The sequence below is a fragment of the Dreissena polymorpha genome, chromosome 2 (genome assembly GCF_020536995.1).
Source record: "Dreissena polymorpha isolate Duluth1 chromosome 2, UMN_Dpol_1.0, whole genome shotgun sequence".
NCBI lineage: Eukaryota > Metazoa > Mollusca > Bivalvia > Myida > Dreissenidae > Dreissena > Dreissena polymorpha.
This window is the reverse complement of record NC_068356.1, coordinates 118,231,566-118,257,855: the sequence shown is the minus strand read 5'-3', so window position 1 is coordinate 118,257,855 and position 26,290 is coordinate 118,231,566. Positions and strand designations below refer to the sequence as shown.

The 26,290-nt window shown below is 36.8% G+C and overlaps 4 protein-coding genes across 6 annotated transcripts in view; 1 reads left to right on the top strand and 3 right to left on the bottom strand.

The window, feature by feature from the left end:
- Window positions 1–3,314, bottom strand: part of LOC127868704 (collagen alpha-2(VIII) chain-like) — an 82,068-nt gene extending 78,754 nt beyond the window's left edge. Inside the window, exons 1-2 of one of the 3 annotated variants that reach the window (XM_052410703.1) lie at window positions 3,028–3,314; window positions 2,085–2,532 (exon numbers count right to left, since the gene is read on the bottom strand). In XM_052410703.1, coding sequence (XP_052266663.1) covers window positions 2,126–2,532; window positions 3,028–3,274 — 654 coding nt within the window. In that variant the 5' untranslated portion in view covers window positions 3,275–3,314 and the 3' untranslated portion in view covers window positions 2,085–2,125. Of the gene's footprint in view, window positions 1–2,018; window positions 2,533–3,027 lie in introns of those variants that run through there. The other 2 variants (XM_052410701.1, XM_052410702.1) reach the window with 2 other exon arrangements.
- LOC127868686 (G protein-activated inward rectifier potassium channel 3-like) overlaps window positions 1–26,290 on the bottom strand; it is a 318,245-nt gene that overhangs the window by 157,507 nt on the left and 134,448 nt on the right. The gene's annotated exons all lie outside the window — the stretch shown is intronic.
- The window catches only part of LOC127868700 (WD repeat domain phosphoinositide-interacting protein 4-like), a 379,045-nt gene that overhangs the window by 257,306 nt on the left and 95,449 nt on the right, over window positions 1–26,290 (bottom strand). The gene's annotated exons all lie outside the window — the stretch shown is intronic.
- On the top strand, window positions 20,973–25,958 carry LOC127868691 (soluble calcium-activated nucleotidase 1-like). The gene is made up of 3 exons (XM_052410642.1): window positions 20,973–21,984; window positions 22,566–22,769; window positions 24,212–25,958. The coding sequence occupies exons 1-3, from the start codon at window positions 21,333–21,335 to the stop codon at window positions 24,580–24,582; spliced, it is 1,227 nt and encodes a 408-aa protein (XP_052266602.1). The 5' UTR covers window positions 20,973–21,332; the 3' UTR covers window positions 24,583–25,958.

Sequence of the window (26,290 nt, the reverse complement as noted above, 5' to 3'; positions counted from 1 at the left end):
TTCCGTCTGCCTGTCCGTCTGTCCCTCCCTCCGTCCGTACATCCGTCTGTCTGTCTTACCGTATGTCCGTCTGTATGACCGACCGACTAACCGACCGACTGACCGACCGACGGACTGACACAATAACAGATAGACGGACAAACAGAAAACACAGACAAACAGACAGACGCACGGACAGACGGAAATACTGACCGACGAACAATACGTATGACGTAACCATTAGATCTTTGACAAAAACCGAATGTTCCGAATGAAAAAAACGTCAACTTAAATCATAGCGAATAAAAATGACATCATGTTAAATAAACCCGCACGATAGTACAACAAACACATGAGACGTGTAAAAATTGTGATTGTGATAATATGATAACAGTTTGTTAACATGTGTGTGTGTGTATGATTGATAAGGATGAAGTGCTTCCAGCATGGTACAACTTTAAAAAGCTTATGATTATATGGTACAAGTTGTCAATAACTCACAAAACGAAACATAAAATATATTATGCTCTCTGTTACAAGTCAATAAGATTTGTATTTTAAGTTCTCTAGATCACACAGTGTGCAACTGTGTTCACCATATGATCGGTTAATTTGCGTCATCCACTTTTAGCTAGTTACTATTCTAGAGGCAACATTTTTAGCTCAAAGTGAAGACAACGTGTTAAATGTGAGCGCTTTTATTGAATAATATCATATATTGCTTGGAAGAGCAGCCGTAATATTTTCATATTTCTCCTCTACTGTTGAATAATAATTGTTTGTAAATACATATTCTCACTTCCGTTGACTATTTAGCAAACTGTTACGTTAACAATTTCATGTTTTTTTATTCAATGCAACATACACATTGTCTGGTATAATGCGATTAAATATATTATTGCATACAGTCATTAATTGCTGATTCGTCAAAAAACAATCTTTGAACAGTATTTGTTTCTGATAACATGTCCATAATGTATCCACAGTGCAACATCCTTTGGTTTACAGTGTGTTTAATAAAGGGGTGCACGTGTGACTCATCAATGTGGTACAAGAACAGTGAGATGGACAAAGCCTCTAAACATAGGTGGTTCAAACTTCAATCCCGGCTGTTCACTCGTTGTGCATATATACAAAATAAACATTAACAGTTTTAAGTCCGATAATGTGATGGTTGCCCTTTTTTCTAATTATGAAACGATTATTACCTAAACTTGATGCTTACCTCAAACACAATTATATACCTTACATTCTTATATTTGAAGCTGAACTGAACACAACAGCGTTCTCATATTGAGACGTGTTGTGTTCAACTTTTGTCAGAATATTTACCAAAAATTCATTTGATGAAATGGAGCCCGTGTGATCAAACCATTAGCCAGTAAGTCAAGTTGAATAAGCCGCCATAGTTTTCCGAACACGGATATTGTGAAACCTTGTAGGAATTTCATTTTTAGCTCGGCGTTTTTGGAGAAAACCCGAGGTTTTGTCATAGCCAGCTCGTCGTCCGCCGTCTGACGTCCGTCCGCGTCGTGCTTAAACCTTAACATTGGCTCTTAAATCAAAGTGATTCCACCTACAACTTTGAAACTTCATATGTAGATGTACCTTGATGAGTTCTACACGCCACACCCATTTTGGGGTCACTGGGTCAAAGGTCAAGGTCACTGTGACCTCTAAAAAATAATAATCTGACAAGCTTTCATTTATTCAAAACTGCACCCGTAGCCGAGCGTGGCACCCGTTATGCGGTGCTCTTGTTGAATATTCTTCATGACACTTGCTCCAGGCATATTTTTCCAATGATTTTTTAGTACATAAATCGATCTGCTTTGCTGTATAGAAAACAAAACAGCATAGCTGCCTGATGTTTTATGTAGCTATAGTGAACATTGTGAGCACTAAGTTAAAAAAATAAATAGCGTCAAGTATAATGTAGCATCATAGAGTCATTTGGCTCTTTGTGTTTTGGTACAGCTTTCTGTTTTTAAGGACACTGCAACATAGAGCTACCTCTACAAGTACGTCAACGACAACACTGATCGTTCTTATCTTGTATTGTTTAATAGAATTTTACCAATATATGCATATGTTACCAAAGTAAGGAGAGAAACAAAGGCATAATGGTAGTCTCATTGCTTGACTGTTACGCTAATAGCGTGCCACAGAAAGAACTTCCTCCGTATTTTCCCTCAATTCTCGTCTGTTGGTCATGAAACATCTGCACCCACACCTGCTCTCCTGCACTCACATACACAATTGACACGGCGGTACCCTGGGTGTCCCCATAGTTGCTGAAAGATTCGGTGATGGCTGAATTCACAGGGTTCCCATTGATCATCAGTTGTGTAAATATCTGTTGTAATCGATTCATGTGAATTGAAAACGCGAACAGGTATGTGCCGCCTACGGGTGCAGTGAACAGTCCACTGCTGGCGTATGCATCTCCGCTATTTAACATTACGTTGTTGTACCCGATGCGCTGGTTAGTGTGAAGTACCTCCACTGTATGATCCAGTGTTGCCATGAAGGCCACGCTGGCTGTTTCCGCACCTGAAATGTACTTTGAATTTTTGTCTTCGAAAACAATACAATAAAGCGGAATATGTACATTGATTTACTGACATGACATTTTTTGTCTTGTTTGACACTGTATCTGAAATTATTAGACGAAATAGGGGAAAATTGTGCTATAGTTTGTACTGGGAATTATACTTACTTACTCTTAACAGTTAATGACAATTCGAAATTCCTGTGTTGAAAGTTTTGCGAGGATTACAATCTAGTATTTTTTTAACAAAGAGAATTCAAATAATGCACCATATTGTCAAATGTGCTGATACATGGTTAACATAAACTTAATTACTGGTAGACAAATTTAACATCGTTTAGGTCCCCTGCAAACAGCTGCCTACAAACTTAAAGTGCCATGGTAAAAATCAACCACCAAAATGTTTTTCTCTTTCAACAAACAACGAAGTCTATAGATAAATTATTCTACACCATGAAATAATCAATTAGTGTAATAAATGACACATGCACACTTACGTTTCTCTACAGAGCGACCGTTCACGTGGCTCTGCATACTGGCCTGCATCGTCTGTATTAGCGCCATCTGGCGGCTAACCTGCTCACTGAGCTCATTGACCTGAGCTTGAAGGCGCTCCACCTTCTTCTCGCACGTTTGTGCCTTGCATAGTCCTACAAGAAATATGGCAACTATTGCGAATATCATCTTCTCCGTAGTAAATATGTCGCCGTTCTTTGTACTTGTGTTGATATATCTAGCACACATGACGCATACTGTGCCATTGATAACACTTTCTCAACGAAACGGTGGCGTTTTTGTTTTGCAATTTAGCTTATCTCTGTACATTTGCAGGACATTCTTTGCAACAACCCCGCAGAAAATTTGGTTATGAGTACATCATCCAATAAATGTCGTTACTATAGATAACGAACGGTAATAGAATAAAATATTAATTTGTTTTAAATAAAATGATATTCATAAGTAATATATTATTGCACCGACTTTGAGTAAACAAGAAATAGAAGACAAGACGATACTCCTTAAAGATCTACAGTGTCGCTGGTGATGTTAATGCTGCTAGGAGTTTGCATTTTGTTATCAGAGCATTCAAATGTACATTTATGAACGAACGCTAGTTGCATGCTTAACTATTGTTCATTAATTTGTGAATCTTTGTATAATACACCATATATTACATTAACGTTATTTCAACTTACCGTACTGCATTGGACTTAACGTTCGTACAGTAATGCATTTGATATGGAATACAGAGACAAATCGTTAATGGGAATGCATGTTTGCTGTGTGGAATAAAAGAAGAACTACACGACTACCTAAAATATGTGCGCTACTACATACATACTAAGTTTGTATATTTGATGGGGCAAGCGAAGTGTTACCTCCTCAGTAAATTTAGATGAGCGAAATTATTTACATTAACACCGAAGTCATTGCACAAAGGTATTACACGTAAAATGAAAACTTGCTTGTCGTTGCACATGTGCTCAACATTCATATCAATAACATATTAATAACAACGGCACATACATACGAGTCTCTTATTAAAATACACAAAAGTATTTACTTCCAAAATCACAATCGCCAATTAAGCTCACAGTCTATGATTTGGTACCCAATGATTGGATGCAAGCGATACGCTCCCCCACCCAGTATAGAGTCGGCAACGCAACACTGAACTTTAGGCCACCAGTGCCGATTAAGCACTGTGGAGGCCCATTGGCAGTGAAACTTGTAGGGCCCACGCCCCAGGTCCCTAGCCGGCCTAGACCTACTACAGTGCAATGGCGCAACAAAACTTCATGGTTTTGCAATTACATGATAACAAAATCAGTGAGTGTGACTTGGTTAGACTATTTCAAGCTTATAATCGGACATAACATTGATATAAAATAATCGTCTTTGTCAAGTCATTAGATTTGGCTAAGTAAGTAACTAAACATAATTCTAAAAGTCGCGTGGCCAATAGCAGTTGCCTACTTTGCCTAATGGGAAGTGATGTATGATTGCGTACTGTGCTCCTCTGATAACAGCAGTTATCACAGCTAGGCTTGACGCCATACCATCAGCAAGTTGCCGAATTCTCCACCTAGGTTGTAACTAATCAAATAGTGTAGAAAACTTGCAATTCGACCCAAAAAATCCCTTGACAAACCCTTTGAAGACACGGTTCGAAATTCAAAATAGACCCTGTAACAGACATCATGGCGAATACTGATTCCAAAAGTGATACTTGAAAAAACACATTTCGAAGATATTTATTGTACAGAAACTTGATAATATCGGATGATTTTGCTATCCGTGATAACCATGTTTTTTTTACAATTCGACTTATGATAATGGAAATGATGGTGACATATGCTAGTCTATTCTAGGCGCACATTTGTGGCATTGTGATTAAATATAATTTAGTACATTTTGTTAACAAGCCCGATTATTTTTCGATATAATTCCATAACCATGGTATGCTATTTAACGTTCCTAACATTTTAAATGTGCACATTTATAATTGGTTTAAACGAACTTACATATTTTTTCGTATGTTTGTTATATTTATTTTTTATCTTTACACTCATACGTGGATTGTTTGTTTTTAAACAAAATGCCTGTTTTCAGGACTAAAATGTGAAATGGCTACAAAATGTGAAATGGCTACAATTAAGGGTGGGCGCTTGTATGTTGGAGCACTGGGGATGTAAAAGACAACAACTGATGGTGCAGTTGTCAAGAAAATTCCACATTGGGTAAAATCCATAAGAATAACAAGGGATATTCAACACAATGATTGGTAAGGCACCTACGATGCATAAGAAGACAAAACTTACAAGACTTTTCCAAGATAAATATGAAGATAATTTGTATATGATAAAATTTCGTTTACACAAATATTGATAAAATATCATGCTGCTCATGCATTCTAATGATGCAGCATTATAAAACTAAACATAAGGACATAATGATCTTGCATATTTGTCACAATGTCACAAAAAAACACAATTAAAATGGATTATGCATTATGTTTTAATATAAGTCATTAATTGTTGTATTTTATCTCACTTGAGCACACAGTGTGCAATTGTGATCACCGTATGTTCGGCTTTTGTGGGTTTGCTTCATCAACTTTAGCTCGTTTCCATTCTAGAATCCACATTTTAGTTCAGCTGAAGACTACTTGCTCATGGTGAGCTGTTGTGTTCATCCTATGCCTCGCGTGCGGTGTGTGCCGTCAAGTATTAGTTTGTTAGCACTCTAGAGGCACAAGTGTTCATCAAACTTTACTGAAACTCTGAATGTGTATGTGGAAAACATCCAGGCTAATTTCAAATCTGGGTCACGTGCTTCCAAATAACAAAGTTTATGTTCATTATCAGTAATGATCATTCCCATTGGGTACAAAAATGCCCAATGCCAATGGGTAACATAATTTATAAAGACATGTAGAATATAACTTAAACATATTCTTCTCTAAAACGAAAAGACCCGAAAGTGCTAAAATCATATCACTGTGATTTGCCACGTCCTTGGGTTAACTTGTTATTCTGATATGTAAATAGTTTAAACTTCGGAAATCGTATCCTCTGAAAACACAAGACTAATAGGTTTGTGAATGGCATTTAACATTTCATAGCGGTCCTCTAGCAAATTTTAAAATCATATCACTTGGGCTCAACTTCGCTCCGCCTTTGGGGTTTCTATTTCATCTTATATACATATACATGTAGAGGAGACTAAAACAAAATTCTCCAATAAAAACCACATTTCCCAGAGATTTTGTATATTTTGTATTTGGCATGTATTATTGTCTGTTGGTCCTCTTCCAAATTTGTGCAAATAATGGCCCTAGCCTTGCCGTGAGGATTACTTGTTTCCCATATATGTACATGTATATACAGAACAGAACAGAACAGATAGTTTATTTGCGACTTAAGCATATACAGCTCATCGTCAAAAACAATAAATCAATCATAAATACATAAACATACACATGTGTCAAACTAACAACAAATGTTTATGCATTTTTACACATAGATGATCTTTGTGAGAATGCAATATGAAAGAGAAGGCTCTTAATTGTTAAACAAAGTTAAGTAAATGATTATGATCCGTTAGTGATTGAGAAAAATAAAATATAGACATTATACAGTTATAAATTATTTACAAAATCACAATTTTGGGGAAAAAACTATTCTCTCATAAGACTATAAATTTTCGGCTCTAAGTTTAAATGCTTTATACAAAAATTAGCTAGACGTATCAATACAGATTTTCTAGTCTCATTCAACAATTGTACAAATTTAAACATACTTGGTCTTCTTTTGTAAAAAACAAAATAGAAAATATCTTCTGACATCCTAAGGCTGAGAGGTTTGATATGTGTTACTAAATATCATACGGTTGTCCCCTACCATGTTTGTTCGAATCATGCCCTGTGGTCAAAATGGGCCCCGTTTTGGGGGCAACTCGTTTCCCTTATATGTACATGGCAAAATCTTCCCACAGCAAGGTCCTAGGTTTTGGTATTTGGCATGGAAAAAAAACGTATGTTTGTTTTAAATTCTTTCAAGTATGTAAGAAAAAAAACTACTACATTTTAACCACAATTAATTTAAAAAACAAACAAACAATAACTAAATAACTCTTACTTATCTATTTTGAGCAACTTAAGCTAGGCCTTTTATCATGCCCTCTTGTTTTTCCTTTTCTCAGAAAATTGTTTTATATGAGATGAAATTACTGATGTCAGTAAAAAATGTATTCCTATTATGATTTTAATTTTTAGAGTGTACACTAACACGCGCACGTACAAATACAAACTAAAGTTAAATCAACAACCTAAACTTGAAACAACAATATTTCGCATTTGGTATGTACTGGTGCAGGGTGCAGGATCTAGTGACTTTGTTGGGTTTTTCCAATTAAACGTTATTGAATGTAACACATCGGTAAGTGCTGCTTTTTTTCCAAATGTCTTTTTAAAACATTTTTTCTTAACTGACCATTCCCTATGGGTCAATATTAATTTACATAGCAGAAGATTACTTTCAACTGTGACACGACACGGCTCTTATGTTTCATATTTAGCAGGAGGCATTGCATATTGATCCAAACATCTATAAAAATATGTTAGAAGATCAACTGAACAAGGATTCAATTTATTCTGCAGTTAGTAAAACAAGGTAGGGATGCAAATTCCAGTAGTATAAATATTCAGATAACTAGTACTCAGAGAGCCCCTGTCTTGTTGTAAGAAAGCATTTTTAAATTGTGTTCGAAATTTTATTGCTGATTTATAATTTACCTCATCTGGACCATCATGATAACAGATTAGAGCTACTACATATACTTATGTCAGTATGAACATAGGCGTGAAATGGTGTAGCCTTGACATTTTGACATTCGATACACCGTCCAATTGTATCACTTTAATATATTTCAATAAACAGTTAATAGATATATGTTTATTGATCGAACTGTGTTCGGCTCTGTCTCGCGTAGTATGGCATTCCTATTCACGTCGGGGCACCAAAACGATAAGGCACCAGAACGACATGTTAAATATAGCGCGTCGACACGACAATTATGACAATTGTGTGTCGTCCTTACGTTTCATATGACAAAATATCGCAATTCGCAAAGAATGCACCATCACGAAAAAAATTATTAATTTCTAAATGACCGTGAACGTCGGAGCGCACTTCTGTTGTTCTGGCGTTTTTGCGCTTTTCAAACACGAAAACACAATCTAAAGCGGCCAATTTAAGGTACAAGCGCGGAAATTAATGGGAGACAAAACTAGAGGTCGCTGTGTTATTCTACCGGTTTCAATTGTTACGTATTGGTGCTCTTAATTTGTCTGTCTGGTGTGTTGGCGGGTTTGAAACACGTGGGCACGCCAAAATGACAAGTACCTTCATTTCTCGTTGGCGTATAGTTGTTGTTATGGATTTTTGCAGCCCTTCAAACCCACCAACACACCAGAATGATATGAAAAAAATCAACCACCATTATAATGTGCTCTTGAGCACTAAACTTACCGGTATAGCTTAGTCTAGTTTAATTTGAATGAAAAACGAAATCGTTTACTAGTGTAATAAACAGCACGTGCACACTTAGATTACGCTACAGAGCGATCGTGCACGTGATTCTCCATTGAGACCTGATCATTGACCTGACCTGCTCACATAGCTCATTGACCTTGAGTTTGAAGGCGCTCAAACTTCTCCTCTAACGATTGCGCCCTGCACAGTCTCAGAAGAACTATGAAACGAGTGCGAATATCAATTTCCTCGTACTAGAATGTCACTGCTCTTTGTAACACAAATGACTTATAAAGTACCCTGATAACCCTAATTCGACGGAACGGTGGCGTTTACTGCGAATCGGTGGGTACGACGTATCGATGTAATCCAAAAAAAGCCGAATATCTGCCCCAAAACTTCTTAGTTCCGATATTATAAACACGAAATATCCGTTAAATGGCCTGTCTACTGGTTGCTATGTTCTCCTTTATAATATAATACGATGTCAGTTTCAAAATCGTGCACAGTTGCATACGTTTTGTTAAGGATTGAGAAAGTATTTCACGATTTTCGATTGCTATTTTACCGAATAGAAACATGCCATAGTAAAATGACGTCACAATGTGATGCGTGTGTTAAGCTGGGTTCCCACTGCCGATCAGATCAACTCGATCAAGCCCGACCAAGCGGTCGGATACTGGTCTGGTTCGGTCGGCATGAGTGGTCGAGGTCGGGTAGGTCGGCTTTGGTCGGGCTTCCTACCCGATATTTTTTGACATGTCAAAAAATATCGAGTAGCGGTCGAGTAGGAAATGGATCGAGAAGCGCTCGGGAAGTGGTCGTGTATTAGTCGAGTAGAAGATCGAGTTGATCGTAAAGCAATTGTGTGGCGATCGGATTAACATCTTTTACACGATCTGTTCCCGATCCGCTCGACCTCTACCCGAGTTGTTTTAGATCGCAACACGATCCACTCGACCTCTATTCGATTTGATGTACAGATATACTAGACTGCTACTCGACAGTACACAATCACTTCCCCATTGCTATTCGACCATACACATAACTTTCCTTTTGGGTAGTCTCTGTTGAGCTCCTGTAGTAGTTGCATTCTATACATAGATGGTGACGTCCTTACGTTATTGTCACCTCTATACTAAGACACATCACACACCTCCATTTGGAGGCATTTATGACTACGACACAAAGAAGTCCGCGGATGAATGAAGAATTTGTTCTAGAAGTAAACATTATTGTTATGATTTAAAATGTAAGTGTTATTTTGTTCAGTCTTATGGTTTGATGTTAGTATCAATTAAAATTTTCGTTAGTTTTCAACAATTTTGCTCTTTATTCATTTGTTTTAAACTGTACTTTCACTTTCGGTTGTAACAACATGGATCCTTTATTGACGAAAGTTTGCAATGAAATAGCGTTTTCAAAACCGCTTAAAGAGTTTCAGAAGGAGTGTCTGATGCATGTTTTGAATAGACACGATGTCGTGGCTATATTGCCGACTGGGTATGGGAAAAGTATATTTCAAGTGGCTCTATTTGCATTGAAAGAGAAGTTCAAGTTGACTTGTTCAGTTTGTTTGATTTTGACACCCTTAAACAGCATCATGATGGACCAAACCAATGCATTGAGCAAACAAGGAATAAGTGCGTGTTGGCTTGACTATAACTGTCAAAGTGGTCAGACCACAGCAAGTGTTGAAGGCAGTTCTTAGCAAATGAACAGAAATATTATGCAAGTGGGAAAATATGGATACATGAGTAAAAGCACAAAGCTTTGAAGTTCTTTGATGGTTGTTTTTAGGGAAGCCTTTAACAAATTTTACCAATTAAATAGATCTAATTTTTTATAAGTGCCTGATAGAAATTTTTCTTTATATAATTGAGATCATTGAAAAATTTAGTAAAAGCACATCATTGATGTTCTTTGATGGTCATTTTTAGTGGAATAGTATGTTAAAATAAAACAATTATAACTATTGTATTAATGAATTTAGATTAGGTGACATCTTTAAAGGGGGTAGTCATTCATTATATGAGATAAGCACATTCTATAGTTGAAAAATAAATAACACTTAAATGACTTACCATAGTAAAATAAAGTAGCATAAATATATTGCAGGTCATAAAATGTAAAACTGAAGTTGAAGAAGCTATACAAATATTTCACACTGTCAACACTGATAATTTAAAAAAAAATATAATTCCCTTCCTATCTACCTACCCTAGTTTTTTGGGGCAAATTTAAATATTATTAATATCATTGAATTAATCGAATATCAATATGTTTTGATTATATTTGCTAATTATATTATTAATAATGAAATACTTTGCAAGGAAAGTGCAATTCTATTTTAATTAGTATAAATTAGCTACTAGTAAAAATGAAAATATCAGTAACATCCAATAATTGGATTATATACATAATGAATGCATATTTTTTGACAGTTACATAGTTTATTTATTTATCATATTTAACTGTTACAATGAGAACATTTTTTTAATTAATATAAGCGTGATTTTACCATTTTTCAATTCACCAATTGACCGTATTTAATTGGATTAAAAACAACAAATAACTACAGTTCCACAACCCAGCCCAAGTTTACTTTAACTGAAATAATTCATCAATTGATCCTATTTAATTGGATTAAAAACAACAACATGTATAAATACTCAGTAAGATTTTGAGAATATTCCATGTATTCCTCTTGTACACCAACATGCACTTACTAATGATTTACATGCACTCCTTATACAGTTTAACAAAAATAATGAATTCTTAATCCAAAGAAAACAACAAACAAGCTGCTTCATAAATAAAGTTAATGAAAGATTACATACATGTAAGCAAAATAATCATTTTGATAATACATCAAGATTATACCTCAACCAAACCATTATAAATTTACTGGGGGGGGGGGGGGAACGTAAGCACTAAAACTAAAATGGGGGGAGGGAAACGTCTATGGAGGAATCGTCGTGGGGGGGGGGGGAATGTCTGGGGAGGAAACATCTTGGGGGGAGACGTCCGGAATTCCTGCTAAGGGCGACAGTGTTGTTAATTCGCCTTTAGAAGAAATAATTGAAGGAAAGTACTGATTGGTGTATGCCCATCCAGAAGCATTTCTGAGCACATCAATTGGAACAGCAATATTGAGTGCATTTGAAAGAGATATAACTGTTTCCTGCATTGCTGTTTATGAAGCCCACATGGTCCTTGAACGGTAGCTTTCCCAATTTTATACTTATACTTTTTACTCTATAATCTAGCTCTTTTGTCATAAAATGAGAGGTTTTATTATCCAACAGGTTTCGTGTTTGAACCTCACACATTTTCTTATATCGAAGTCCCATCATATAATCATCATCACAATCAGCAGCAGCATTATCATATTCATCATCATCATCATCATCATCATCATTAGCAGCATCATCATTGTGTTGTATGATCAGAATTCAATACAAATACAAACAAAAACACAACCATTACAACTACTACTACTGCTAATTAATTAACTACTACTACAACAAGAACAACAACAACTACTACTACTGATAGTACTTCTACTACCTCTACTACTACTACTACTACTTGGCACACCAGTACTTGGTGTCCATGGAGACGATAATGAGAACACTCCCAGAGTATGGATCGAACCCACGCCCATTTGCTAGGCGGACAACATCTACACCACAGCGACCATAAATTAATATTTGACGCCATGTGCAACATAATTCACCTTATTACAAAAAACACCCCATGGAATTTGCAAAATGACTGAAAATGCTTTAAAATAAATGCAATTTTGAAACAAAACATCTTAAGCAATGCATAATTAGGAAACACTACATTATTGAAACACTGATACCATGAACATTTTAAAAATCAGTAAACAATTTATGGACTTGATTGTTTTGCATATACGAAAGCAAAGCATATTTATTAAATAGTAAAACACACTGTTCATGTATCTTTTTATTTATACATGCATGAACTATTCTGGTTATGAATACATTTTTAAAATTATATATAATCAAGAGCACCGCATTATGGGTGCCAACGCTCGGGTGCAGTTTTGAGTACATGAAAGTTTTTAAGTGTTTTTTTAGAGGTCACAGTGACCTTGACCTTTGACCTAGTGACCCCAAAATTGGTGTGGCGTGTAGAACTCATCAAGGTGCATCTACATATGAAGTTTCAAAGTTGTAGGTGGAAGCACTTTGATTTTAGAGCCAGTGTAAAGGTTTTAGCATGACGCGGACGTCGGACGACAAGCTGGCTATGACAATACCTCGGGTTTTCTCCGAAAACAGCCGAGCAAAAAAATAAGCAGATATATTAAATGGAAAACATACAATATTATGGCAAGAAAAATAAAGCTGTATTTACTTTGATGTTGCGATTAGCACATTCAGCATTTTCATTATCTACTAAATAGATATATGAAAGTGCCAAATGCCCAAGATACCATGACGTCCTCCTCCAAATGTTATTGTCAAATCCTTCGTACATTTTATTTTATCCCTGAATAATCCTCTCACACATTAGGCCTACATGTAAGATTCCTTGCAATGTTCATAGCGTTTATTTTGAAGCGTTTACGTGCTCAAATTTCAGCAGGTATTAAATTATAAATATTTATTTATTATTTCGATTTATTTTTTATTTCGAAGATAATAGTCTTGCAACGTGTTTAGTTAGTTACGTTTTTAGTGAGTCTTACGAAAATAGACTGGCGTGAAAAGTGGCTCCTTTTAAAGCACAACCTGAATCCAAGAATATATTAGAGCTGATCCGGTGGCATTATCCCCTCTTTTGGTCCGCGGACCAAACTATGTTTGATGCTTCTTTGGTAACTAGTATGTTGATTTTTCTTTAGCGTAAGAATATAATATTTTCTCTGTCCTATTTTCGTTTGCGTATGAATACAGTATTATAGTTATTACGATAGTATAGTCTGTTTCATCATTTTCTTCAGAAATGCAGTTAATTCCGTAAGTGAACATATTTTGAGAAAAAAGTTCTAATATACTCTCGTTATTTGGTCCGGGCAAAATGAAACTATTAGCATATATTGTATATTTAATAAGCGGATCAAATAATCAGAATATATTATAGAGGTGCAGACTCTTTTGTTGCGGACCAAATAACGGGAGTATATATATAGCGAGCGCGATGCTTTTACATCCAACATTTATTCATCATGCAAGGGGGGGGGGGGAACTTTCCGGAAAGAGGGTTTCTTTGGGGGTGATATTTTTAAAACTGGGGCTTGGTATTTTTGGGGGTTAGTATGTTAAATATTTTAAAATAATAGTATTAACATTTTCAAGTATTTTGAATGACCGGACCAAATAACGGGAGTATATATAGAGGCGCAGAACTCTTTTGGCCCGGACCAAATTATGGGAGTATATATAGCGAGCGCGATGCTTTTACATCTAACATTTATTCATCATGCAAGTAGAGGAACTTTCCGGAAAGAGGGTTTCTTTGGGGGGTCATATTTTTAAAATTGGGGCTTGGTATTTTTGGGGGTTAGTGTGTTAAAGATTTTAAAGTAAAATTATTAACATTTTCAAGTGTTTTGAATGAGCGGACCAAATAACGGCAGTATATATAGAAGCGCAGAACTCTTTTGGTCCGTACCAAATAACGGGAGTATATATATAGCGAGCGCGATGCTTTTACATCCAACATTAATTCATCATGCAAGGAGAGGAACTTTCCGGAAAGAGGGTTTCTTTGGGGGTCATATTTTTAAAACTTGGGCTTGGTATTTTTTTGGGTTAGTGTGTTCAACATTTTAAAATAAAATTATTAACATTTTCAAGTATTTTGAATGAGCGGACCAAATAACGGGAGTATATAAAGAGGCACAGAACTCTTTTGGTCCGGACCAAATAACGGGAGTATATATATAGCGAGCGCAATGCTTTTACATCCATCATTTATTCATCATGCAAGGAGAGGAACTTTCCGGAAAGAGGGTTTCTTTGGGGGGGGGTCATATTTATAAAACTGGGGCTTGTTTTTTTTTTGGAGGGAAGTGTCTTAAGGATTTTAAAATGAAATTATTAACATTTTCAAGTATTATGAATGGGCAGACTAATTAACAGGAGAATATATAGAGGCGAGGAACTCTTTTGGTCCGCTTGCTGCAGAATTACCATAGCGCGGACCAAATAATCTAAGGCTTGCATTGCTATTGGGCTTCGACGGAGCATGCAGTTAATACACCACACTGCGTTATGGGTGTAAACCGCAGTTCACAGTTTAAATGTTTTCGGTCAAGGTTTAATGGGGTTTCATGTTTAGATAAGATGATATTATTTTCACTGACATGCAGTTGTATTTGAGATGGAAACACGACAACATCGGCGGGAGGTTTATAAACAATAGATGCTTTATGGGAATTAATTGGAAAGGCAAATAAGGTAAGTTTATTTTAAATAATGACAGAATAAACTGTAGTATTTTCAGAAACAGATTATAGATCATGTGTACATTTTTCTAGTTTCCGGAAACAGACGGAATAAACCGAAGTTGATATTTATTTACATCCGGACTACTTTCTTCAATTTTTTTGAATGTGAAGGACCGGGCCTAATGCACATTTTAAAATATAATTTCAATAATATATAGTTCTGTTCCTATACAAAATTTTACATGGTCCGCGGACCAAAAGGGCCTATTTTTGATAATAATTAATAACCATATTTCACTTCCGTGTTTTTTATGTTTACCAGCGCCATGCTGGAAATAGTCCGTTTCCCACAATTCTTAGCGCGCATTTACACAGGTCAGTAAGACCGGTGTGTACACAATGGTAGTAGTTGCTCATACTGCTTAACTCACACTTTCCTGCCTACGCCTACGCACCTGGGCGGTTTCCTTCTCCTCTAACTCTAATACAGCCATGGCCCTGTCTCTCTGGAGCTCTAACCGTCTGGCCCACAACTGTAATTGTTCAATCTCCATGATGATTAAAGTGATTAGTGAAAAACAATGTTTAAAGTTTTTATTCTCAAAGTTTCAATACACGACCGTTCGAGACTTTGTACGACTGTAGTACGACCATCACGATCTGGTCGTGTAAAGATCTGGTGGCGGTCGAGCTGAGATCGTATAGGGCTCGCGTATAGGTCGAGATGATTGAGCGGAAATCGGAAAGATGGTTGAGTGGTTGAGTGGACGTCGTGAATGAGTCGTGTGGGGGTCGTGTGTTATCGACAAGAGGTCGAAAAGAAGTCGTGTATACCCTTTCTAGTCGAGCTTGGTCGGGTTTGGTCGGGAAATTTAGGTGATCGGGATGATCGAGTTGATCGGATCGGCAGCGGGAACCCACCTTTAGACGGTGCTGTATTTTGCATATATGGGCATGCTGCTACGATTACTATTACTCGCTCAAACTTCATACCATTTAATTGAAATAAAATGTTGTTTTCTCGTATATTTGTCCTGGGTGTTTCGAATTAATGTTTTTTTAATTTTATTTTCAGTTGCACTCTATCGTCAAATTTGATCTGAAGAGAAGTAGACGTAAAAATTGTTAAACAATACTGACATTAGAGGACTAGAAAGTTCAAAATTATTGCTAAGTTGTCGTTGTTTTTATATGTAATAATGTTTGGTTCATTGTGTTATGTTTTGATAAAATGCACATATTCTATATATTTTTAAACATACAAATATGCATACTACTGAAATAAAAGGCAAACTGTTATGTATTTTATTTAACTAACAATTAATCTAATTTAGTACACCAAAGACAAGTCCTTTATGCTAGTAATCTACATAGCGGCTAAGCGTTATTACACCGATACGCAGTACTCTTCGTAGCAAACAAAATGGCGTCCGACCGTAAGCAGAACCCAGCCGATATCGAGATAAAATGTTCCATCATATTATAATAGAACTTAAGTTCTTCACAAAATGGATAAAATTACAGCGAACCGATGTGTTTTCTTTGATTTATTAAGATTTAAAAAAATATTTGAAGACAAAAGCTTGACACACGATACGCGGTATCCGCAGTATACTGTAATTTAGGTTCGATTTTTCATTTGTTGTTGTTGTTGTTGTTTTTTTATCGAGTGCATCGGGATTGTCTCCCATATGGCCATCGCCCCCAGAAAGACGTGTTAGTTGGTTACGGGGGATAGCGCAAGATACAGAAGACACCCCGTTCCAGAGGTGACCCTGGGTCTTTTAGTGCCCGGTGTATAGCACCTAGTACACTGCACCTCGGTTTAACGTCTCATGCGAAAGACGAGTTAGTAGGTTAGGTGCAGCGGGGGATCGAACCAGCGATCTCTGGATTGTGAAGCCAGTGTGTTACCACTAGACCACGGATCCGCTCGATTGTTCATTGTCGGCTCGGGTACTACTTATACAGAGGGGGTAATCACGTGATAGTCAAGATGGCGACGTCTATACCAAAACGGTTATTTTTCGCCGTTTAATACCCTTTATTACTTCTGTTTATCCTTAAATGACGCTCACTTTCCAGCAATATCAGTAAAAAGGTGATTAGCGCTTATTTCGTATTTAAATTCGCTTTATATCTCGACTTTACTTCCCGCAAAGTTTCTTAGTGGAGCCCTAATTAGGTCATCCCGCTAAGAAATTTCGCACCGAGTAAAGTAGAGATGTAGAGCGAATATTACTATGAAATAAAAGCCAGTAAATTTCTTCCTAATATGGCTGGAAAGTGAGCGGAATAAAAAAATAAAACATCTTGTTTGTCACGTGATTACCCCCTCTGTTATATGTACCCTGGATACCCTTAAGTATACAAATGTATTTACATGTACCCTGGGTTAAGTAAATATACTTAAACGTATCCGGTCGATTTAAGACTGTACCCGAGTTGTTTTCCCGCCCAAGATCGGATGTTGTAAAACGTGCTACCGATTACCGTAAAAGGGTATCTTTATCTTAAAAAAGCTTCTCTTAAAAAAACTGCATCAATATGCTTTTAAGTATGAGCTTCGATAATATAGAGGCCATTTAACAGAAAATTGACATGAATCTGAAAATAATTAATTTAAAACAAGGGCTGTTTGTAAAACATGCATGACCCCTATATGGGCTATAAGTTGTAGTAGTAGCCATTGTGTGAATACGTTTTTTGTCACTGTGAACAACGGTGGTGGTGGTGGTGGTGGTGGTGGTGGTGGTGGTGATGGTGGTGGTGGTGGTGGTGGTGGTGGTGGTGGTGGTGGTGGTGGTGGTGGTGGTGGTGGTGGTGGTGGTGGTGGTGGTGGTGGTGGTGGTGGTGGTGGTGGTGGTGGTGGTGGTGGTGCTGGTTATTGATACAATGCATTACAAAAATGCAGTTAGCCTTACATTTGGTAAGATTTAAATATATTACAAGGGAGGCAAATGCTGTAACAAAAACTTATTGCATTTGTTTTCCCTGTATATAAGAAAGATATAATAGTGTATTACCTCCCCTGTCCTGCTTATATTTATATTAAGCAACAAAATTAAACATTAACACAATATTTAATATACAAAATATACAAAAAATGTCTCATGTTCTGATAATATTTTTACTGATCCACTGTATTTTACTAAAAGGATGATGTTTCATTGGACTGATAATTATAGATTTAGGATTACAGACCAGTTGCTTCAGTAATATTGTTCAGAGTGTGCCCTGTTGGCCGCGTATGCATTCTTGAGTTACCATTCAAAAACCATTTTACTATTTCGAGTCACCTTGACCTTTGACCTAGTGACCTCAAAATCAATAGGGGTCATCTGCCAGTCATGATCAATGTACCTATGAAGTTTCATGATCCTAGGCCCAAGCGTTCTTGAGTTATCATCTGACAACCACCTGGTGGACGGACCGACCGACAGACAGACAGACAGACCGACAGACCGACATGAGCAAAGCAATATACCCCCTCTTTTTTGAAGGGGGCATAAAAATAGCCGACAACGACCGATTTAGCGTTAAAATTCCCGGGTACGTTTAAGTATATTTATCGTACCCGGGGTACATGTAAATGTACTCACGAGTACCCGGGGTACGTGTAAGTAGTACCCGAGCCGACAATGACCAATCGAGCATAATTTAGTTTATTAAGGGGCTTTTTTGTACGATTTCATGACATTTTGTTTTACTTACGGACAGAAAATTTGGTTCTGAGTAGATCTACAGCTTATCAAATCCATGCCGTTGTTACAAATCACGAATGATGATTGATTAAAATGTTAATTTTATAATTATAACAAACCACGCATCAAATGACCATTTATGTAGAAATGTTCACTCACTTTAAGTCAATAAGAACTAGAAAATATAATAACTAATACCGCCGTTATTCAAGATCTACGGTATCGCTGGTGTGGCAAACGAAACAAGAAGTTTGCATTTTGTTATCTGTTTATTAACATACACATTTTTGAAAGAAAGCTAGTTGTATGCTGAAGTCTATCATATGATTCATCAATTTGTGAATCTTTGTATGAAACACCAGAGCATTACAGTAGTTTCCTTTAATGATTTGTCAACTAGTGAGATCCCACGTGAATGGACCAAGGCAAATGTATGCCCTGTCTATAAAAAAGGAGACACCAGTGACCCGGCAAACTATCGTCCTATCTCTTTGACCTGTATCCTCTGTAAAACCCTTGAGCATGTAGTTGCTTCTCACCTTTCCAAGCACTTCAACATCCACAACATCTTGTATGAACTCCAGCATGGCTTTTGAGACCGACGCTCCTGTGAGACACAACTTATTGAGTTAACGGACCAGCTTGTTAACAACCTCGCAGCAGGCCGCCAAACTGATCTCATCCTTCTTGACTTCAGTAAGGCCTTTGACAAGGTGAACCATCTTAAACTCCTCTATCTCCTCCAAGAATATGGCATCTCCTCTCAGGTTCTAGACTGGACAAGTTCCTTCCTCTTTCGTAGAAGTCAGAAAGTCGTATTGGATGGTGAGTGCTCCACAGAAGTCACAGTAACCTCTGGTGTCCCCCAAGGCCCTGTCCTTGGACCACTTCTCTTTCTGATCCATATAAATCAACTCCCTTCTTCCGTCACCAAATCCGACGTTCGCCTTTTTGCAGACGATACGGCTATTTACCTTACTGTCAACTCTCTTTCAGATTGTGCATCCCGGCAACAAGACCTTGACAAGCTACAGGAATGGGAACAAGAGTGGGACATGGAATTTAACCCATCCAAATGCCAGGTCCTAAACACCACAAGGAAACACAACGTCATTAAACACAGATACTTTCTCCATGACCAGGCTCTTGAATCTGTCTCTGATGCTTAATACCTTGGACTCGATCTCTCTTTCGACCGTAGCTATAAAACACACATTGACAGAATCACCAAACATGCAAACAACTTACAAGGCTTCATTAAAAGGAACATTACAACACAAAATTAAAAGGTACGAGAACTGGCATACAAGTCTCTGATCCGACCACAAATTGAGTACGCTTCCACTGTCTGGAGCCCATGGACCAAAACTGCCATCGATCAAGTGGAAAATGCAGAATCTGGCTGCCAGCTGGGTGCAGGTAGATTACTCTCCCTTTTCCAGTCATAGTATACAATATTTTGGCTGGAGATCGCTCGCATATCGTAGAAATGACAGCAAAGTCATCATGTGCTACGAAATCTATCACAACCTTGTTTCCATACCTCTCCCACAATATATACAAGTACCAATCCGCTTCATGCACCCACTATATCTACAAAAGGTACAGACATGATCACTCTACCACTATTACTCATTTCTCCCACACAGCATCACACTATGGGACAAGCTCTCAGCTAATATCGCTACCTACCGGATCTTGCGAAGTTTAAGAGGGCAGTGGTAAATGTGGGGTACTAGTCTCTTAATTGATGTTTTTTTTTAAACACTCACTTTTATCTGTCACTTTTACCCAACTCTTTTAACACTTTATTTCTTTCCATTCTTCTGGAGATTTCAAGCTTTTAGTCTCACTACCCAACAATATTCTTTGTTGAGTCCCTTTTGCTTTTCACTCCCACTAATGTTCCTGACGCGCACCCTTTCCCTGCCTATAATACTCGAAAGATCGGTTGGCAGTAAACAGAGATAGATAGATAAAGTACATACGACCCAGAGAGCCGGAGGATCAGTAGCTGGGAGTTGGATCCATTGCAACTAAATAATAATTCAACGTCTTTATCTCATTTCAGTAGGTCAGCGTTCCTTGATTCAGATAAAAAGATACAGGCTATAGCTAATTAACCCAATTGTTAGTCATAACATAGATGCAGACAGCCCGAACATTCTTTCTCATTAATGTATTGTTTTGAGTAACACAATTTTTGTTGGTAGTTGTAGAGTTATGCTTCATTAGAATGCTATTACATATATAACCTCACACTCGTGTTTTATTAACTCATTTGACTATACATTGTACTGTGTATTAGCTACATACCTCGAGATCTACGCTACGACGATATAACATTAGAACATTCCTTTATTCGTCCAGTAATTCATTTTCTATGTGGAATAAAAGATGAACTACATGACTACTTAAAAATATACACAGATAGGAAGTTTGCATATTTGTAGGACTTAGTGAAGTGTTACCCCCTCCCCGGAATATTTAGACGAGCACGTTGTTTACATGAACACCGAAAACATGGCATCTGAAAAAATTTATAGACACGTCAAATCAAAACTTCCTCGTCGTAACGAATGTCCAAAAGTTTCATATCAATAAAAACGGCAAATACATAAGTGCCTTTTATTAAAATGCACAAATCACATTCATATTCAATCCCTAAATCGTACTCGCCAACTCAGTTCACAGTCAATGATTGGGTACCAAATGACTGGATGCAGGCGATACGCTCCCCAACGCAGTACAGAGTCGGCAACGCTACACTGCATGTGAAGCCACGCATGATTGCCTATGGTGCCGTTCTGTTGACAGCAGTGATCATACTTCTGATTTACGTCATACCATCTGCACGTGGCAGAGGTATCCACCCTGGTTGTGACTACAGAAATAGTGTAGAAAACTCACAATACGACCCAACATATCCTTTGACTAAACCTTTAAAGACACAATTCGAAACCCAGTTTAAAATAGCCCTTGTAACAGACTTGGATACAGATTCAAAAAGTGAAACTAAAAAGAACACATGGCTAAGTTATTTATTGTATGGAAACTTTACAATATCGGATGATCTTTCCAAGGTTTCAGTTTTGTTTGATGGGAAACCAGTTTTGCTGTCTTCCCAAGTGTCCGAAGGTGGACGGGGCATGGAGCTGTCAGAGTTGATAGTCTTCAACAATAGATTATACACCGTTGATGACCGAACAGGCATTGTCTATGAAATCCGTGATAACCTGGTTATTCAAAGATTCTTGTTAACTGATGGTAATGGGAATGAAGGAAAAGGTAATTATTATATATTGTAACGATACATTCATGTTATTGTTAAAATTAAATACACTTGTGCACAAATCTGATTTTTAGCTCGGCCTTTTCGGAGAAAACCCGAGGTATTGTCATAGCCAGCTCGGCGTCCGACGTCCACGTTGTGCTAAAACCTTAACATTTTGTTAAGGTTTTGAACATTGGCTCTAAAATCAAAGTGCTTCCACATACAACTTTTAAACTTCATATGTAGATGCACCTTGATGAGTTCTACATGCCACACCCATTTTTGGGTCACTAGATCAAAGGTCAAGGTCACTGTGACCTTTAGAAAAAATAAAAATAAATAAATTCTTACAAGCTTTCATTTATTGGAAACTGCACCCGTAGCCGAGCGTGGCACCCATTATGCGGTGCTCTTGTTTTTCAATATTATGCCATAAAAACACTATGTCCTGTAACCATTAATAAAAAAAAAAAAAATTAATTTTACAATTGAATAAGGCCAAGTTATTGATTTTGATGGGATTTATAAAAACTTATTTGTTTATTTTTATAACCAAAAGTGTGTTGATTGTTTTAAACAAAATTTTTGTTTTCAGGATTTAAATGTGAATGGGCTACAGTGAAGGATAGGCGTCTGTATGTTGGAGGTCTGGGAAAGGAATGGACAACAACTGATGGTGAAGTTGTCAACACAAATCCACAGTGGGTAAAATCTATTGGAATAGCAGGGGATATTCAACACCATGATTGGAAAGGCAACTACAATGCTTTACGAGCAAAAACTAACATGAATTTGCCAGGTAAAACATGTTGATCATGAGAGTATGATACAATGTTGTTTACAAATATATATAGCAAAACATCTAATTATCATTGGTCCTCATGATTGCTTATCATCAAATGCTTCGGTTATGATAAAAGGAAACATTAAAGGGGCCTTTTCGCAGATTTTAGCATTTATTTAAGTGTGTCATTAAATGCTTAATATTGATAAATGTAAACATTGGATCTAAAAAGCTTCAGTAAAAATCAAGAATAAAATTAAATAAAGAAAAAAAGTAACCCTCAACTGGATTCGAACCACTGACCCCTGGAGTAAAAGTCTATCGCCTATACCACTCGGCTATCGGCGCTTATACAATTTGCGCTGAATTTTATACTATACAATGTATATAAGCAATTTTCGTAGCATCACAAAATTTAACGACAACAACAAAATTCTTCAAATTATTGAATCGTTTCGCGTTGCAATGCTTTATAATTTTCAGGTATTTAAATCATCAAAATATGCATATAATGGATATTTTAGAGCATGTCAATTGTTCAGTATTACTGTTTCCTCACAAATATCATAACTTCAACGAAAATTTGCGAATCTTAAACATTTTTTTTCAATTTTGTCAATTTACCGAAACGTGAAAAGGCCCCTTTAAGCTAATAATGATATTGCACAATCATGTGTTAAAAGGTCGAAAAACAACAAATAGAATGTATAATAGATTATTTTTGAATGAAAGTCAATAGGTATTGATTTTTTTAGCTCACTTGAGGACAAAGTGAGCTATTGTGCTCACCATATGATCAGCGTTTATTGTCTTGTGTTGTCAAATTTTAGCTTGCAACCAATGTTAATGGCCACATTTTTAGCTCACCTAAGCACCACAAAGTGCTGAAGGTGAGCCATTGGGATCACCTTTTGTGCCGCGTTGTGTGATGTACATCGTCAACTTTTAGATGGTTACCACTCTAGAGGCATAATTGTATCGGGTCTTGATGAAACTTTGATAGAATAATTATATGGACAATGTCTAAGCCGAGTTTGAATCTGATTCACATGTGTCCAAAAACTAGGTTACAAGGTTAAATCTTAGACACAGCTTGTTACCACTCTTTGGGCCACATTTATGACTCAATGTTTGTGACTCTTGGTCAGAATGTTTATCTTTTACAAGGCCAAGTTTAAAACTGGGTCATGGGTCTTTTTAATACTCTAGAAGCCTCAATCAGAGAGTTTATCTCTACAATATCAAGGCCATATTTGAATCTTTCTTAGGTGTGTCCAAAACTCATGCTACCACTCTAGGAGCCATGTTTATGACTCGTTCTTGATGACATAAGGTCAATATTAAGGCCATGTTTAAATTTGGGTCAAGTGTGGTCAAAACTATGTCTGACAATTGGTGTACCTTGAGCCTCAGATGAGCGCTGCTATGACATCATGGTCCTCTTGATTCTATTTCAGGGTATATAATCCATGAATCTGGTGTGTGGAGTTCAGTGCATCAAAAATGGTTCTTTCTGCCACGCCGTGCTAGCACCTTCAAGTACGAAGAATCTGCGGATGAACATAGAGCTTCAAATCTGATGTTCACTGCTAGTGAGGATTTCCAGGACATTGAAGTGTCATCAGTTGGGAAACTGAACCCAACCCATGGCTTCTCTTCTTTTAAGTTTGTTCCAGGCACTAAGGATAGTGTTTTAGTAGCCTTAAAATCAGAGGAGGATGGCAGTAAGAAAGCTTCATACATTATGGTTTTTGATATTAAGGGAAACATTATATTAGATGAAACAAAGATAGGAGATAAAAAGTTTGAAGGCATAGAATTCGTATGATTTCAGTTCTTGAATTTCATGTTTTAATTTATTGCATGCAATGCTTTAAAGGACTTATAAATCACATGGTTTGAGGTGGTCATTTCAAAATGTCCATTTTTATTCCTGGCAGGTGTGGGGGGGGGGGGGGGGGTTGATGGGGCGCTGGTGGATGGGTGTTTGGCTATAAAACAAGGATATTTGAAGAAGCATTGATTACTTTTACAGACTACCTTTTTGTTCTTAAAGCGTTTGGCTTACTTAAATTAGAATTGATGCAGTAAATCAACTCATCCAAAATGTAAAAGCGCTTAAAGGGCTATTTATTTATAAAAATATGGAATGCAGATATTAACAACACTATTGCCGAGCAATATTGTCCCCTACCGGCTCCAACATTGTCAGAAATACCACAATTGTCAGATTTTTTTATATTTGTTGCCATAGCAACCAGAATTTTTGACGTAGACACAAAATGAAATGACGCGCATAATGCCCATATTGCCATCTATCCATGTTTCAAGTTTCATCAAAAAATATTAAGAACTTAAAAAGTTATCGCAGGATCCAGAAAAGTGTGACTGACTGACTGACTGACAGTCTGACAGACAGAGCGCAAACCATAGGTCCCCTCCGGTGAAACCGGTAGGGGACAATAATGGCATACATGACATATACTAATACATAACACAGGGTATTTAATAATGGACATAGCATAGCGTGCACGCAATCTGTGTTAAATATTCCATTTCCGATGTGGATTTTGTTTGTTTAGCCCTTTTCATGTTTACATTTTAACATCCATTTAATGACACCATAGGCCCTTCAAACATACATTTCCATTGCATTTTGTTGTTATATTATTTTATAATATTTAAGAACACACTTTGATATCAACACAAATGGGCTTTCTTTGTCACTGAAAACAAAAGTTTCAGCCAAGTGTTATTGACATTTAAAGGTAAACAATGAGTGCATAGTTATAGTTTAATTAAATAATGAAATATTGTTGAATTAATTACCAGTCTGTGTGTGAAATACTCAGAAATGTGAATCTTTTGATTCCAGGCCCCTGATATTTTTTTTCAATAACAGTTTATATGATAGTGCAAATATAGGTGTTACAATTTATCTGAACAACGTAGCTCTAGATATGCCTATGCATCTGTATACTCAGATAAGTGATCATAATGTCTGCTAATGAGACCACAAAACCCTAGAGACAATAGCTAACAGGGTAACTCCTGACCAGACTGCACGAATGGCTGGTCTGGAACCCTCCTGATTGCATATGGCATTATACCCATTTTTACATAAATAGCGCATTAGATCATACTATTAATTTATTATGTTGGTAATTTTTAGCTTGACTTTTCGAAGAAAAATGAGAGCTATACTACTCGTTGGTTAAAGTTTTTTATAAAGTCAAATAACTTTAACACTACCAAAGATAATTAACTCAAACTTGGAATACTTCTTTATGGCAACAATACAATTCTGTAGGTCAAAGTGCATAACTCTGTCAGCATTATTTTTAGAGTTATGCTGCTTTTTATACTTAGAAAATTGAAAATTTTGTTAAGTTTTATGTTTGGGTCCACTTTATTCGTTAAGTATCAAAGATATTGCTTTCATACTTGCAACACTTACTAACTATCATAAGGGGACTGTGCAGGCAAAGTTATGTAACTCTGACTTACATTTTGACAGAATTATGTCCCCTTTTATA